Source organism: Haplochromis burtoni, unplaced genomic scaffold, assembly GCF_018398535.1.
Source record: "Haplochromis burtoni strain Fernald_Lab_line unplaced genomic scaffold, NCSU_Asbu1 Contig_44, whole genome shotgun sequence".
In the NCBI taxonomy this organism is placed as follows: domain Eukaryota; kingdom Metazoa; phylum Chordata; class Actinopteri; order Cichliformes; family Cichlidae; genus Haplochromis; species Haplochromis burtoni.
The window spans coordinates 1,820,313-1,836,681 of NW_024582405.1; the positions used below are offsets into that span (position 1 = coordinate 1,820,313).

The window sequence follows — 16,369 nt, forward strand, 5'->3', positions numbered from 1 at the left end:
AAGCACTGTAAAATGTAGGGATTTGTGTGTAGAGTTTTGCAGTAACAGTTCACCAAATTTGAGTCATGTGTCAAAGCAGGGAATAGTGTTTATAGTTCAGGGAAATGGGTGAGCTTTTTGAACAATAGCGTTACGGTTTTGAAATTTTAGTTTAGAGGCCTGGTTATAGTGTTTAAGCAATCGAGAAAAACTGTAATAGAGTTACTTTTATAAATCCAATATGCTATAAATGATCTGTCAGAGTGAGCAGTAATAAAAGTATTTAAGGTGACTGAGTCCCAGAGACAAAATGACGATAGATATTGCAGTGTGTTTTGTTAGAACTAAAGCACTTCTTATTGAAAATTATTCCTTTAAAAGGTGTTCAGTCATCAGCCACTACTGCAGTACTATGTATATGTTGGAGGAAATATTTATTCAGCTCTTTTTAAACACTCGTGCGAGTCCTGCTAAGTGCAAATCTGAAGGCCTTTTTGTTCTTCGCATGCCTTGTTTTAAGAGAACCTGAAGTAGACTCTTGTATCAAAGAACTAGCATAAGGACATAACAAAAAGGCTCGACCCATTCTCCTGCACTCGTTTCCAGGCTCTAGACATGTTCCTTCAAGAGGGCAGAAATAAAGTCCTAAAGCTGTCTGTTTTAGTTATTGCATTTTGAAAGCAAGTCGTAATCGTACCACTCTGTTTTCACTCTGGCTGATGACGGCTGCTCCTAGACAGATTATTCAGACAGGGGTGAGATTACACAGTCACTTTTTCCATGCACTCACACACACAGCTGGGAAGACAGTTCATTTAACTGTAAATTTAAGACCATTGTGTCAGCAACATTTCCTTATAAAGCAGTGAAATAAAAGCAGAGCACCTTCCTGGTGATTGCTCTTCTGAGTGAGCTGTACAGAACATTCTTGATTTCATCACCCTGAAAATAAAACATTGTGTTCAGCTGAACAAAAACATTTGTTCAGGGTCGTTCATCGTGTCCACATGAAAGAGCTTTAGGAGAAAAGGGTAGATATTAAAGGTGGTTTAATTAAAGCAAACCTATACAAGTTTGTGCTGATGAGTGCAAATCCTCCGTGACACGTTTCTCTGCAATCGGGGACTCAGCTGGTTTCATTCTGGTTATGTTCCTTTATAAAAACAAGGTTTCTGAGCACCTGTGTCATTTTGCAATTAAAATCTCCAGCTTACCACAACTACGTCACCATATGCAAAGAAATTTCCAATCTATGAGGTTCTGACCCAACTCTGGTTGTTTGTAGTTCAGTTGAATTTCTGTTTACGTCGACAGCAACAGGTTTGCAATTTTTGATGATTTATCACAGATTGCTAACTTGACTTGATTTGCTTGCACGCTGATGGGGAACTGATGGCACACTGACTGATTTATTACTGTTTTATCACCGCCTTGATGCAGCAAAGTCAGTTTAAAGATGGTAACTGACTGATGGCTGCAGACCTCAGCAGCCATTTCAAAGCAACAACGTTGCACATTCACTGTAAACATCCCAATCATTTTTCCGTGCTGCGGTTGTGCAGCAACGTTTTTCCATAGTGCATCTTTAACATAAAATAATGAGTAAGAGACATCACCTGGTCTACTGATTTTTAATTATGTCATTTTTGTAAGACAGAAACTACAATGTTTGAGCCGATGGGTAAACATGAGTTATTAACTATTAGTTGATTAGCAAAATGCATCTATATTTCACTGTGGCATAAAACGAGGTGCCAACTCTGGCTGCCAAAAATATAAATAAAGATTAAAATAAATTGTACTTGATTAAATGAACTGATGCTTAACAGTTAGTTTATACTGGCTGATGTCATCCTCCTGGTGAGAGGCCCATGGGAAAAGTGACATCACACCTGCTGGTGTGATGTCACCAAGCTTTGGTGATTTGTCTTATAATGCAGCTGTGAGATTTCCAGATTAAACAGAAGGAAAAGCAGCTTGAACTCTATTCCTGCAGCTGATGCAGAATGGGTGTTTTTTGGTAGTATTCAGGAGAAGGTCGCAGTGAGAACAGGACGCCTCAAGTGCCACTATAAATGAACTTCATGAGCTGTAGATATAGAAAGAAAGTTCAGAAGAAAGCTGTACTGGATAATTTAACTGTTATTTTTCTGTTATGAGAGGAGTGTTGGTGGCTGTAAAACTACCTGGAATGTGAACACAGTGTTTTGCTTATTTGCAGGAAAGATCATCATAGATGGGATTGACATCTGTAAGCTTCCTCTGCAGACTCTCAGGTCTCGACTCTCGATCATCCTCCAGGACCCTGTCTTATTTAGTGGATCAATAAGGTAAACACTCGTGATTAACATGCCTACAGAGAACTTGACTATATCCTTTTTTAAAAAGTCTTTTTGAAGACTTATTATGTAAAGCCTTAGGATCTGGTTCCTCGCCATGTTTTCCTTCCCAGAGATTGCTGTTTATAATTTTATTCTTGTGTTACCAATCAGAACTATAATTTGTGCTCTCTGTGGTCCGTACTTCCAAATCGGTTACCTAAAAGGTAAAGAGAGGTAACAGCAAAGGTTAACATCAACAAAATCTGAATAAGATTTGTTTACAGAGCTTTAATTCAAATCTCCAAGATTTGAACCAGTAGTTATCTGCTAAAGGTGAACAGAAACTTTGACTGTTGTTTGGTTCTCTAAAAAGTTTCTTATATACACAAAAAAACTGATGTTGCGATGCACGTCAGAAATGGTTTATCACAAGGACTAATCACCCAAACAGAAACTCGACAAACCAAATGCAGAAACCAAACCAACACTCCACAAATGCACGGCACAATTTAGGAGAGCCAACCCCACTGGGACAAGACTCAGCTGTGCACCTGCATGTAAAAGATAAATTGTCACTCTTTTGAGGCTGCCAGCACTCACATATTGGACAGACTAGACAGATGGTGTCAGAGACAAGTAAAGGAGGCCGTCTATGTCCACTGCGAACATCTATTGTTGAACAGCAGCAGCAACACTGGTCTTGAGATCTCTTCCCAGGTAATCCAACCCCACCTGCTCCTTGACATCAATAGCACACATGTGATGAACCACATGATTAATAGTGAGTGTATGACCTTCAGGACCACCTCCAATGTGGCATCTGGGGAGAAATATCTGGGAATCTGTCAGCCGATTTAGAGCTGTGCAAACCTCTTGGCAGCCACAAAAGTCGCCCCCTTGTGGCCATAAAAAATAATCCAGATTTAAGACATTTTCATGTTGGCTTCGCTTTTTAGTCCTGGATGTTAGGGTTCACACTCAGGACTCAAGCACATGACACAGTCAAAGGGTTAAAAACTAAACAGTCTTCAGCTAATTCCAGCTGTGATAAATTCCATCTGGAATGAATCACAGATAAGGATTACTTACCGAACTTCAGGTAAGTAATCCTGTTTTTTTAGGGCAGGGATTTGAACTGTTTGTCTCTCGAAATTAGCACCTCTCCTCTTCAGTTTTCAAAGAACAAAACATGAATACACTTAATTGGGTGGGCTTGGTGGGGGTCTGACTTGCTTTTCAGGTGTCTGGCTTCTAGCTCAGAGAGAAGATCAAACAGTGAGTATGAGCAAAGTAGTCACGATCAGCTTGGTATTTCAAACAGCCTCAGCAATTCTAACTGTACTGGGGGAGAACAGTCAGGCAACAGTCAGGCATCACCCAAGGCTCGAGACCCAGCTTAAATATGACGTTGATTGGTGATGAGTAGCAGGTGTGCCAGGCCAGGACTTCTAGAAGCCACACCCACCACTTCATTTCATACACTAGCAGAGAGGCAGGTACCACACCTAGACTACACGGGGACCATGATGGTCCATTGTTTGTACTCGCTGTAGTCTTTTGTGTTTTTTTTTGTGGGTTTGTGGTTAATACTTGCTTGTTCCTATAAACCTGTTAATGTGGGGGCATTTAGATGAATAATTTTGGGAAGCGTAAGATATGATCAAAAAGTTTCCTCAATCAGCCCATGAAAGAAAAATACCAGATTCAAATCTTTAAATTTCTTGTCTACGTCCAAATGGCTTCCTGCAAATTTGTTCCTAGGAGTCCAGTTATGACCAGGTGAGCCGTGTGCTCTGCTGTTTACCGCAGATCGGACCGTGTGACTGCTGGCTATCGCCCTGCAGTTTAAAAAACCAGAACGCTTGACATCACAGTAAAGTCAACTGGAACATCCAGAGTTTGAAGGAGAACTTTTACTGGAAACAACCGAACCGTGGTGCACTCCATTGTGCTGTCATGAATTTGTGTTTTTTCCACACAACCTTGGCTCAGCACCTGCTCCACTCACCAGATATACCTCTGTGCACATGCCTCCACTTGCCCAGGATGAAATTAAGTCAGGCTGTTTTGACACACTAGATTTGATCCAGCATGCACGGCAGATGCACAAGAGCAAGTGCATATCGCGTCTGTTAAGTTTGTCCAACTCTTAGAAACTGTGATGATGAAAATTGATACCAGAAACAGTGGAAGGAGTTTGTCTGGCTTGAAATTACAGTTGAAAAACTAAAAAAAAATCTACACAGACGGTTTAGGAGGTGTCCTGTTCTCGTCTGATGCAGAAACACTGATGTTTGCCACAAACGTTAGTGGACCAGAATCTAAACATGCCGTCAGAGCACTGGCTCTTTTAAGCCTCCATAGCTGAGTGTCACGCTGCTTGATTAACCACGCTCAGATTTGGAAAACCCGGACTCGCCTCATTGTGAGCTCTTAACCAGAAAGAGAGAAAAAAACCCTCTTTGCCAAATCGTAGTCTGAGTTCTGTCCCGAAAGATGTTTGTCACATGACGACACAAAGTCCCAGCTGTGGGGTTAGCGGTTGAGAACGCAGTGGGAACTCTGGCCGGGACCTAATCTGACTTTTGTCACAGACGTCACGTACCGAGGAGGTCGCTGGAGAGATGAAGGACTCAGCGCCGTTTTGTGCGTACACACTCGCAGCCTCTGTGTGTTTGTGTTACCAGATGATATAGTGACTCTGTTTGTTATAAAAGACAAAGTGCATGTGCTGTTTGTTTGGACAGATATGCTGCTCCAGATAATTGTATGTGAAAGTGGGAGACGGTGAGTGTGTGTCTGTGTTTTGGCATTTTCAGCAGCTCTTGTTTATGTGAACGTAAGCCTGAGGTGAATGGTCGGCAGTGACTGCTTCACACTGTTATCATAGATGCTCTCACACAGTTCGGCTCACACACACACACACACACACACACACACACACACACACACACACACACAGAAGTAGTAATGAATGCATTATTTATAATTATTTGAAATGCCACAGTTTTAAAACAAACATGGAATTAATTGTTATATTAACCTTTTAACCTTCTTAAATGCAAACAGGACCTATTCTGTTTATCTACACGCTCCTTATTTTTGTTCTTGGACTCTACTAGATTCACATTTTCAAATAATAATCTTCTATTGGCTGTTCACAGCCTCTCAGTTCATTTCCGGTCTGAAATGAGTGATTTTAGTTCCTATGTTCCTCAGTTTACCCCAGTAACTTTTTTTATTGGCTGCCCCTCTTAAGCAGAAGGTTTAACCAGGAGGTGGGCGTGGCTTCCATGTCCAAGATGATCATGTTAGGGATGTCAGCTCTCTAAAACAGCATACAGAGACAAGAGTAAAAACAGATGCCTGAAATTGAGCTTTTGGCCCACAGGGATTGCTTGTACATGTGCCGATGTCATTATTTAAATCTATGTTTATGAGCATTAAGCTCAGTATAAACATGTCACAAAATAAGGATAAACAGAACAGCTTTCTTTTTAATTATTTCTTTTTTACCATTTTCTCCTTCTCTCCTTGTCTCTCTTTATTTAACATTAGAACTCAGTGCCTTTGACTTCTATTTATCTTAACAATGATCATTTAAAACCGCTTTGTTTGCTTTCTTTTTCCTGTTTGGCCCGAACTTCCAAACTTGCAGCCCACTCTGCAAAAACCTGTTGAAGACATGCGCCTGACAATTCAACTTGTGTCAACAGTGTCAACTTGACTTATGATTTATGTGGCTGTCAATCGAATGTATAAAAATATGAAGATGTTTTTGAATTTTTTTAAACAAGCAGTATGAAGAGTAGACGAGTACTAACCTTCACTTTAGAGCCAAATTTAACTCAGTTTTCAGCTTGATTGCTGTACCAGTTAAACATTTTGGTGTTATAATCAACAGAAAACTGCTCATCATGCTATTGCTGAATGGCTGACATTAGATTTACTCCAAGTAATGAGCAGCCTGAAAAAAATCCTTTTTTACTTTTCACTTTTCAGCCAGATTTAGACATAAAAGGATGACTTCTTTTGTGGTCTTTTGACAACACTGATGTCATCCAAGGACGTCTTTTGCTTGTTTGGCATATTTAACTAAGTGGGTCTTAAGTTAAATTTCCAATTTCCATCTATCTAGAAAAGGTCAGTAATATTTTTGCTTCGTCCTGTTTAGATAATTGGAATATTTTGTGCTCAGAGTGCAGCCAAGAAATGATCCATCAGCTGTAGCGTCCACCAAATGCACATTTTGTTCATCACATTTTAAAATGCACACACATGTGATCTGTCTACTGCAAGACTAAAAGATCATTTGAGAGTTATATGGAACATTATGGCAGCTTGTGCATCCGTATATTCATGCAAGATATTAAAATGCGGAAGGTGAAGCATAACAAATTGTGTTTCTGAAGGTCTTCCAAAGCTTTTCTTTAGCCATTGGCTGCTTTTTTACTCATTTTGAATCCAGTCCTTGTACCTGATCATTTTCAGAGAAACATTTTGGGGTTTTTTGGACTGAACAATTAGTCATTGAAACATAAAAGACACCTAACTGAAGGGATGAACCAGTGTTGTGTCTACACATACCAGACAACTTAGCAAAGAACCAATTTACATGTATGTTTAGGCACTTTGTTACTAACAGCCTGTCACTAAAACACATCGCGTGCGCCATTTCTTTAGTTGAATCTATAAAATATTTTTATAGATATTTTTCTCATCTTGGCATGGTGTGCTATGTGTCTTTCAAACATTTGGGGACAGAAGAAGAACTAGAAGGTCAAGCAGCAGATGAGCAGTTTCTGAAAGGATTATCTGTAAGAAACACGACTACAGGTCAGTGGTGTTGGGAGCATCTGATTGGCAAAAGCTTTATTTTTTCAGTGTGACAGCGATCCCAAACACACTCTTAATGCAGTAAAATAATACCTGGATAGAAAAACACACAGTGGAACACTATCAGTCATGGATCGGCCTTCCCAGATCCCCAAGCAGTGTGGGATCATCCTGACAGAGAACAGAACAGAAGGCAGAAACATCCAAAGAAGAGGATGATGTTGGATGTAATTTGGGCAAAAGACTGACTGGACCGAGGCTGAATTCTTTGGATCAGTTTCTGCCAGTTGTCCTCACTATGAAATAAGATTAAATATAATTCATTTAAACACAACAGGGATTAAGCAAAGCTTAGCCCAGCAAGCAAGCCATTCATGCTCCCGAATGTTTCTTCTTCTTTTTCTTCTTTTCATGACATTAGACTCTCTATAGAAATGGCAGCAAAAGTGCATAACGTGCAAGTGTTGTGCTGATCAGTCATTCGATGTGTTTTTGGCATTTTTATTCATTTAAAAGACTCACTTTCCTTCCTGGCTGCCCAAGACTAAAAAGAAAGTAAAAGTTGCTGAAACAGTTCACATTCGTGATTTGTGATGTCTTTGTTGGTCTTGGGTCCATCACTGTCTTTATCAGCCTCTGCAGGTGGTGTATTAAATCTATGGTCTGTGTATATATATATGTGTGTGTATGTGTATATGTGTATGTATGCGTATGTATGTGTGTATGTATATGTATGTATGTATGTATTTATGTGTATACATGGGTATACATGCAAACATTTTCTTCTGTAATAATATCTGAATGATTTACATGGGAGAGTATATACAACTATATCTATGTGTCGTCCTAACATTATTCATTTACGATGTACATACATTACTATTATACACTCAAATTTTTTTGTTGATGGAAAGGCAATAAATAAATCTTTATAAAAAAAAAAAATCTATGGTCAGTCCATGAGAGGTAGAAATATGCTTTTTTTGTGTTAATGATGTTTACTTGTTGCAGGTTTAATCTTGATCCCGAGAAGATGTGCACTGACGATCGACTGTGGGAGGCCCTAGAGATCGCTCAGCTTAAGAACATGGTGAAAGCTTTGCCTGGAGGACTAGGTGCGCAAACTTAACTCGAGAAAGAATGCAGCTTATTGCACCAAAAGTCGGTTTTGAAGTCGAGTACTTGATCGATGTGTTTGTGTTTAGACGCTGTCGTGACAGAAGGAGGAGAGAACTTCAGCGTTGGGCAGCGGCAGCTCTTCTGTTTGGCTAGAGCTTTCGTCCGAAAGAGCAGCATCTTCATCATGGATGAAGCCACAGCATCTATAGACATGGCTACGGTGTGTGCTTATTCATGGCATCTCGTGCAATCATGTACAGAAGCTTTTTCCTTAATAGAGATATATTTGTGGGATAGTAATTAAATGTTATCGTCAGCCAGTTTCATTTTACTTATGTAACCCCAGTTGTCCCAAAAATACTAGAGAAAGAAGCAAAAACTGAACAAAGCAAGCAAAGAAAATGAATGAATGAATGAATTTTAGTTAAAACAGGTTATTTCTAAGGCATCAGTAAAGAGAGACATGACATCATAAACAGCTTGAAATACATATAACTGGACTGGAGGTGGGTTGCAAAGCAGTTTGCATCGCGACAGCCCCATTTTAGCCTCGCTCTACTTTGGATCACGTTTACAGCAGCTCACCACTTCCTCACCTGACGATATGGTTTCTATTCTCTGTTTCGTCTTTCTGTCTTGCAGGAGAACATCTTACAGAAAGTCGTGATGACGGCGTTTGCAGACAGAACAGTCGTAACAATCGCAGTAAGTCCTTCAGTCTTTTATCCTGTTGTTGTTACTAATGAGGCAAAAAAAAAAACTGCTGAGATCAGCTGAGGTTTGTACAGATAGATGCAGATATGTGGCTCTCTTTGCACCGAGCTCTATGTTCATCTATCATTAAATTATTTACCCCACAGATGTTTCTTTTATCTGTGCCTTTTATTAATGGCCTTTCCCACACATCAACAGTTTGTAACACATAGTTCCTTATGGATTTAGTGACTTAAATTCAGTCCTCTTGTCCGGTTCTTTTATTTATATGCTTCCCTTTTTTCTGACTTTTGTCTCTTTGTGTTGCTGTCTTGTCCTGCTCTGTTTTTCTTTCCTTTCTTTTTCAATCTGCTGTCTCCTTCTACTTTTTCCCAAATCCCCCCCCCCACCTCCTTCCTTTTCTTTTTTGTTTTCTCACTTTTTTTTTTTTTACTACATCTACTACATTTTCTGTTGTCCTCCTTCATCTCCCTTTGTCCTGCCACCAGCATCGTGTGTCCTCTATCTTGGATGCCGAGCAGGTGTTGGTCTTCTCCTCAGGGATCTTGGTGGAAAGTGACTCTGGTCCCAACCTGCTAGCACAGGAGGAGAGCCTCTTCAGTGTGCTAGTGAGGACTCACAAGTAGACCCGGATCAACACAGACCACTTTGGCTCAGCCGACTCTCGGTCTCTCCTGTTTTCTTCCATTTTCCTGCCTGTTTCTGTTTCTTTTCCTGGCTGAGCCACAGCTGACGTCTGACTCTGGGTCTGCTGAAGCTTTACTGCCACTGACAGCCTGGTTGGTACAAGAAAATACTACATGCTCTTTTAAAGATATTCCTTGTGGATGCAGTGCAAATTTGACGACAGTCTTCAGTGTTGTGACATTGTTTGTCCTCCAAACTAAAAATTGAGAAGGGATTCAGTTAGAATTAAACCTGAATTTGTATTTTTAGTAGCTGACTGGTTCAGATGCTTTACATTCATCTCATTCAGCAGGTTCCTGGAAAATTGGACTGTATCAATAAAATGGGTCTTTGGACATTTCTTCCAAAAAGAATAACATCATCTCCAAAACTGTGAAGAGTCCGCATATTTTAATTTTTAAAGCAGCTGACCAGTCTATAAAATTCTTACCAAATCCTTCATTTGATCCAACAAAACTAGCTTAAAACATATTATAATTTGTTTAAAACAAAACATTTCACTTAGACTTATTATGTTTGTGTTTTGTGTCGTCCCTGTGTGTCTCCAGCACCGTGTCCACACCATCCTAACAGCTGATCTGGTCATTGTGATGAAGCGAGGCAACATCATGGAGTACGACAAACCTGAGACGCTTTTGGAGCAGGAGGACGGGATGTTTGCTTCGTTTGTCAAAGCTGACATGTAGGACACGCGGGACCCAACGGCTGACAGCCTTCTCAGTTTCTTGGGTTTTTTTGTTTTTGTATTTTTTTTTACCTGAATTACTTTCTTGTTGAGGTGAACAGCCTTCTGAGAGAATACCCCACTGCAGGGAAGCCAGTAACATACTGTTTCTACGAGGAAAAGCTTCCCTGTGCACTCACCAAATGGAGACAGGGTCAGCTGTCAGTCAGTGGGTTTAAGAAGTCGTACTAAAGAAGTCAGGAAGTAAAAGAAGGTGCTTTGGGTAGGCTTGCTAATCAATGAGTCCATCGGTTGGTTCATCCCGTTTTTATTTTGTTTGAATTTAAGAAAACCCAATTACACAAACCACAACATTACTAGTATTTGGACTGGAAAATGAAATAATAAAGATATATCTTATATGTGATGGATGGCTAATGCAAACTACAAATGAATATATTTTCTCACTTGTCTCATAGAAAATCTAAAGTTATTTTTCCAACTTTCAAAATTTTCTCAAGATCTAAACAAGAAAATAAGCAATAAATATGATGCTTGTGAAGCTCACAGTATCAAAATGGGCAGCCAGGCATATCTTTCCTGTGCTCTAAGACTAAGAATAGTGAGAACAGTTAATAGTTAATAAAGAACTGATAAAAAGCAAAGTTATTTCATTTCTTATTGCCAGTAAATCCCACGAATGACCAAACCTACTATAAAATATGTAATATGTACTCTAAATAATGCAACCACAAATACAAAAAAGTAAGTCTTAAAAACTGCAGTTGTGGCCACTTGATGCTGGCTTCGAAAAATCTCCACAGATCCTGTGTCAAAATGTCTAAATTTACAAAAGAAATGAACATGTTGATGAAAAACGTGTATCTCAGATCGGTTGCCTGCAGTTGCTAGGTAAAATCGGCCAGAAAGAGGAGCACGGAGCTGCACTGAAAACCTCTGTGGTTGCTTTGGTCTGTATCAGATTGCTGCGGTTGCAGGTTGTGCAGCAGTGAAACTGTGAGGAATGTGATGAAGACGGTAAATGACGACTGTTCACCTTCAAAGTAAAAGTTGTTCCTTTTGAAACGTGTTGGTTTTGGCAGTAAGACACAACTTGCCAAGACAAGTCAACATTTCCAATGCAAATCTTCAATTCTATTGACAAAACAAACGAATCAGGGGCAACTTGGAGTTCAGCATCTCGCTCACTTTTGACATGCAGACTAAATGAGCCAAGAATCAAACTATCAAAGTTGGCCATATGATAGGTGTCTAGGACTATACGACCCATTTAAATTGCATATATGTTTAAAGTTAGGCAATACTAAAACTAGAACTAGACATCTCACCCATGTTTATGGCTTTGGCACCTTTTGGATCTGATGAGCAGATTTTTCTATGTTTGATTAAACTTGTGGATGCACTTTTCTAACCAAGCTAATAAGCACTAGCTGATAGCTTTTGGCTCCATAAAATGTCAAGATAATGCTAAAGCCATGACATCATTATTGTTATAACTACCATATTTATATAAAATCTCTCTGAGAGCACCGAATATGGATTACCTGCCTTAACAAATGCACTGTTACCTCTTTTTAACACATTTTTTTACACCGTTTTAAATGGATTTGAAAGGTTTTTAGGTTAGAGTATTAAGACAGAGGCTTATGTTTGTTGGTCTTTTCATGGGATTTGTAGACAGTAGGAAATACATACAGTTTATTAAATATAAATTATGGCTTTGAGATTTTATTTCAGGTGTTGAGGCTGTGAAAAGTGTAAAATGTAAAGATTTAATAGTTGGAGAGTGAACAGAAGTGTTGTTTCATATTAATAGAATTTTTACAGTCTTTAATTATCTTGTGTAAAATATTTGTTACTTTTTAGATCATGCACCATCTCTGTTTATACTGACTGGCACCTGTATTATGCAATAATAATGATGGAAGAATTTTTAAATGTATTTAAAATCCTTTTTAAAAATGACTGTTGGCTCTTTGGCCATTATTTTTCTGAATAACGCAGTGGAAGGATTTTAAATCAACCCTTTTGTATTCTACTCTACTTTTTGACCTTAAGTTCTGCCATAGAGGTAACACTGATAGAAATGACAAAGCTGATGGAATCATATGGTTTTATTAACCAGTTTAAGAATGCATTTATAATGATAAATAACACAGCTGATTGTTGTGGCCGTTCTTTGACTGAACATGTGTTGACATTTTTCACGAGATGCCAAAAATGAGACGTCACAAAATACCAACAGCAGTTTCCCAAGTGAAGGCTGGATACTCTATTTCTGGCCTACTTCTCCTTCCTCCCTGTTCTATCAGTTGTACATCTATGCCTCCATTAGTACAAACACTGTAAGGTGTCACGGCTCGGCCTGCAGCCAGTGAACCTGCTGTCTGTCTGCGGTCATGCTTTGCTGAACTTTTTATCCTCGGGGACAATAGATACCCAGCATGCCTCCCGTTAACTCCAGAGATGCTTCATGGATGTTTGAGAGGGCAGTGATGTCTTTTCTTTTTTTTTACTGAGGAAGAGCAGTAACTTGCAGTAACTTAATAATCAGTTCTAGGGGCTGAAATTTAGAGCTACATCAATCTCTATTTTGCACATTAATAATGCAACATTGGTAATAAATCGGATGAAACCAAATTAGAGCCCATAGGAGAGAGTGAATTTTAGAGAGTGAAATTTAGCATTCACAAGGTGAACATAAAGAGGAGTCCATATAGTAAAAAAAAAGAGCTTTTGCATATGGGAACTGCTCCATCTCTTTGATGGGCTGATATCAACATGTTTTTATATATTTTTATTTTTAAATAATGAAACTTTAACACACTCACTGTTTTTATCAGACGGATTGGATTCTCCTTGGAAGTCCTAGCTAACACTTTTTGTTTTCTGTGCAATGCATTGTGTAGTAGATTTAGAATTAATGTTTTCATGTAGCTTTGTTTAAAGTGTCCATTAAACTAGGAGAGTTCATTTTCTGCTGGAAATCCTGTTAGAGGCAGACACTTTGTCTCTGCATGGAGAGTTATGAAGGCATTTTACATGCATCTTCATAACCATAAGCCACCTTTAAAAATGAAAAATGAACATTTGATATATCATTTCTTTCATCTATACAAAAAAGTTGTAATGTCGGCTAACTGAAATCCTAAAAAAGCTTATTGATGGTTTCTCGCTCGGCATGTATAATTCAACTTGTGTGGATCAGGTCTCCTGAAATTTAAACTGTAGGATGATGTTGTGAGCTGTTGTACATGTGTAAATGTTATTTTAGTCCATTGCTAGGTGGTTGCTAGGCAATGTAATGGCATCACAATATCTGACATAGATAAGAACCTTTGGGGGCCGGAGATGTACCTGTGAGCCAAGTTTGTCTGCCCGACTTCTGACGCTCTCGGAGGGGTTTGTGGACAAAGAATCAAACACACAGCAGAGATGCCAGAGTCCTTTCTTTTGCATTGAAAGAAAAATATTTGGGAGACAGTATCTCATAATTATGACTGTTATCTCCCAGATAAAAGAAAACTTCTCATCATCACAAGATAATGTACAATAATAGAAAAATGCCACAGAAACGTGCCTGACAGTGTTCACTGTGCAGTGGGACAGGAAATGGAACCGCTTCATAATGTGCTTGGGAACTGTTGTGTTTTTAATCATTTTGAGATTTAATAAGCAATTTAGTGATGGTTCTTGCTTCTGTTGGTTTCAAATAATAGAGATAGTCAAGATTCCTTGTCACTGTCACTACAATGCAAGTTTTCATATATAAACAGCAGAAGTCGTCCCTTTCTGTAGTTAAAAACACACGCAACATGCATATCAATGAATGGCTATTTAATTAATAGGCAGGCTTTTTGAATATATAAAATGTCTTAAATATAAATGTTACCCAAAGGAAGCCAGCTCATTGCCATCACAGTGAATCCATTTGCGCTGCCACTCCTGTGCTCTCAAACATAAAAATGACTGACCAACACTTACGGGTCTCAAATTAAGTGATAATAAATCATACTCGTGAGCCAAGGTCTCAGCTTTTGGGTGATATTTTCAGTGCACAACAATATGTAGTTACAGCTCAGCATTCAGTGCATTTCTTTGGAATATCTTTTCTAACCTCTCTGGGAGCGGTGCTATTGTCCCTTTATATTATTGTATATTCATTAGACTTACTTTGCTTTTGGACTAAAATTTGAAACTTTGTACTGTACAGTGTTGAATGCCAAACATGATTTTTCCGCCTTTTCTTGTTTAAATATCTTACATGTTTCATCTCAAGAAGTTGTCACTTAAGCTTTTGAACTTTGTGGTTTCTCTCATTTTACAAGTTGTTTTAATATAACACAACGAGATGACACGTGAGGTTTACCGTCACACTTGGTGATCACAAGCTTCGCCTGCACTTTTCTTTCCCCTGACAGCTTTAACTGTAACACTGAATGTCTTTGTTGTTGTCCCTGCAGTTCTTCCAAGTCCTCGTCCGTCTCCTCTGTTAGCGATCGAGTGCTCTTCCTGTTCTTTGATCCTCGTTCAGTAGCACTTTTTATGCTCTTGGCCACCGTCACACTCATAAATCCTTTGTTTTCCTTGCTGTGCTTCCATGCTGCTCCTGTTCTGAACCTGCACACGGCTGCCTTGTAAACTCATCCTCTCACACCCCAAACCACTTTTTGTCTTCGAAGCTGACATTTTACACCGAGAGCAAAAAAGCAGTGGTGCCATTTTTCCACGTTACACTTTGCACAGGTTTTTTCACTCAAAGAATGTCTCTTTTCGAACAGGTTTCACGTGTGTTTTAGTTTCTGGGAACAAACAAGTACATAAAAACAGCGAACGGGTGGAAATGTAAGGGAACTGCATGTAACTCATTGTCGGAGCTATGCAGAGAGCTTTACTTGCTTTCATGAAGTTGACTGTTAACAGAGAGCATCGTAAATGCTGACATCGTTCTCACAGATCAGTTTGGAGATGGTCCTTTTTTTCTGTATGTACATTCTGTATGTAGTAGCCTGCATAGCCAAGGGTTTAAACATATATATATATTAAACTGCTATTATTATGTGTGCCTGATTTCTTTCTTTTTTTACACTTGTAATAACAATAAAATGCTTTTGAGTGACGTGAGGCTGTTTGTTTTTGTTGGGCTGCTTTCACGGCTGTAAACTCTTGACCTTTCCTACCTCAGGACACAGGCCAGGAGTCACGGTACCCTCAATACTAGATGTGATAAATTGCTAAATGGCGCCCCCTGATGACTGTTTCTAAAATAAATCCAAATACATGCACTAGGAAATTGCACACATTTCAGAAAATATATCAAAATGAGAGCCGTTAGGTGTTTTTTTTTTTTCTTTTTTGTCGTTCTTAATAAACTTTTCCTTGTTGAGCTTTTGTGTTCATTTTAAAAGACGTATTTACAGATTGAAACACAAAACCAGTCAAACTGGACACTGGTTTTTATCAACAGCTGATGTTTGTTTTTGTTTTACCTGAACTCAAAGAGTCATTCCTGCATGAATTATAGCGGCACAATCGAAATCTTGCCCTTACTTTACCCGACACCCACCTCTCAACCATCCTATAGCTGTATGGGGTTGTCCCATAGGAACATTTAGCTTGCCTGGAGAACACCTGTGGCTTGACAAATTTAAACTGGATAGAAAAGACGGGTAAATATAAAGGTTTTTATAGACAGTTAAAGACAACTGAGTCTAGTTTGATTGGTTTCATGGATGTAGATTAGCAGGGAAAGTGCTGACTTTGTGCCCAGCTCTAACTAAAGTTCCCTGCAGGTCCGATTGTTCGGCTTCCATTAAATGAAGGTAGGGTTAGGATTACCGCCTCCAACCTGAGTAAGAGCTACAATTACAGACAAGAGTAGCTCCTCCCCTCTGTAAAATGCCAAATAATGGTCCAAATTTCACGACTTTTCTTTTCACTGTTTTCCATGTTTCTTTGATATTTATATGCATTAAATTAGCCCTTTATGCACATTCTTGATAAAGTGGGTTAAACAATGACCGAACTT

The 16,369-nt window shown here is 39.0% G+C and overlaps 1 protein-coding gene across 15 annotated transcripts in view; it reads left to right on the top strand.

The window, feature by feature from the left end:
• abcc9 (ATP-binding cassette, sub-family C (CFTR/MRP), member 9) overlaps nt 1–15,400 on the top strand; it is a 75,764-nt gene extending 60,364 nt beyond the window's left edge. For 12 of the 15 annotated variants that reach the window (XM_042220158.1, XM_042220159.1, XM_042220156.1 and 9 more), the window contains 5 exons: nt 2,201–2,309; nt 8,148–8,251; nt 8,342–8,475; nt 8,898–8,960; nt 10,205–15,400. In XM_042220158.1, coding sequence (XP_042076092.1) covers nt 2,201–2,309; nt 8,148–8,251; nt 8,342–8,475; nt 8,898–8,960; nt 10,205–10,342 — 548 coding nt within the window. In that variant the 3' untranslated portion in view covers nt 10,343–15,400. Of the gene's footprint in view, nt 1–2,200; nt 2,310–8,147; nt 8,252–8,341; nt 8,476–8,897; nt 8,961–9,457; nt 9,749–10,204 lie in introns of all 15 variants that reach the window. The other 3 variants (XR_006054317.1, XR_006054319.1, XR_006054318.1) reach the window with 1 other exon arrangement.
• The last annotated feature ends 969 nt before the right edge of the window (nt 15,401–16,369 follow it).